General features: G+C 56.7%; 1 protein-coding gene across 1 annotated transcript; it reads right to left on the bottom strand.

The window, feature by feature from the left end:
• Positions 1-236: 236 nt before the first annotated feature.
• On the bottom strand, positions 237-748 carry FEV (FEV (ETS oncogene family); the record flags this gene model as incomplete). Its single annotated transcript, XM_008940988.1, has 1 exon — positions 237-748. A coding segment is annotated over one exon (512 nt), but the record flags the coding sequence as incomplete, so codon positions are not given.
• Positions 749-1,333: the final 585 nt, after the last annotated feature.

The raw sequence follows: 1,333 nt of genomic DNA on the forward strand, positions 1-1,333 counted from the left end.
TTTAGGTATCCAGGTTTATTCCCAGGATCATGGATTCCTCTTCATCCTAAATTTAGCTGGCTTCCCTCCTCCAGCCACCCACATCAGGGAACCAACCCAACTACCCTGCAAACACCCCTTCCCCCCACCCCCCGAGCAGGGCATGATCCTGCCACCCATTCCTCCCTGATGAGCTCCCCAGCTCCACAGCCCCATACTGCCAGGGACAGGGAGGTCCGCCTGGCATAGCCAAGCCTCTAATGGTAATGGTTGTTCATGTTGTTGAGGTGGGATGCTGCCATGGCACTGAACGAGGCAGAGGGCTGGAGCCCATGCCCAGGGTAGAGGGATGGGCTGGAGCCAGGCCAGTAGGAGAAGCCAGCCGGCGTCACCCCCGAGGTCATGAGGTTGAGTTTGGAGATGCCTGAGAAGGGCAGTGGAGCCAGGTTGCCCTGAAATTTGTAGAGGGTGTGATCAGGGGTGGCTGGCTGGCACACCTGCGCCAGCCCATGGAAGTCGAACTTGTAGGCGTAGCGTTTGCCGTGGACCTTGGTCATGATGTTCTTGTCGTAGTAGTAGCGCAGTGCACGGCTCAGCTTGTCATAATTCATGTTGGGTTTGCTCTTCCTCTCACCCCAGCGCCTCGCCACCTCGTCAGGGTCGATCAGCTTGAACTCCCCGTTCGTGCCTTCCCAGGCGATGCAGTTCAGGTTGGCCCGGTCCGAGAGCAGCTCCAGCAGGAACTGCCACAGCTGGATCTGCCCACTGCCTGCAAGGCCATGCCCCAGAGAGGTTAAAGCTCCCTCTCAGGGCACGAGGAGCAGGGCAGGATGTGCCTGGGTCTCTTCAACTCCCTGCTATGTTGTCCCTCCCGGACCCAGGTTTCAGATGCACCTCGTTGCATCTTCCCTGCTCTAGAGACACAGGAAATGGTAAGAAGCTCCTGTCTCCTTTACAGCCCATCCTGCCCCCAAGCAAGAGGAAGAGAGGATGCCCCTGCACTTCTGCACAGGGTTAGGAATGTTCAGAGGTCGACACAGGCTGCAGTGAGCTTGGATCCAGGGTCCCCGTGTCCCTCCCACCCTCATTCATACTCCACTGGAGATGAGCACCTGCTCATTTGCTCTCGTGTGAGGATCTGGACTCGTTCTTTCATCTGCAGCCCCAAGAAAGCACTATCTTGGCAGTATCTAGATCAATTCCCAGCACCAATATTCCTCACTGCCACCTCTGCTTGAAACTGAGTTAGTGTCACAGCACAGCCCCTGCCCATCTCCAAGAACAGTTTTTCTTATGCCCTGCACGGATGACTCCATGGTGAACTGAAGTTGGGGTGCAACATTGCTCTGACCGG

This window comes from Merops nubicus, unplaced genomic scaffold (genome assembly GCF_000691845.1).
Source record: "Merops nubicus isolate BGI_N331 unplaced genomic scaffold, ASM69184v1 scaffold25595, whole genome shotgun sequence".
NCBI lineage: Eukaryota > Metazoa > Chordata > Aves > Coraciiformes > Meropidae > Merops > Merops nubicus.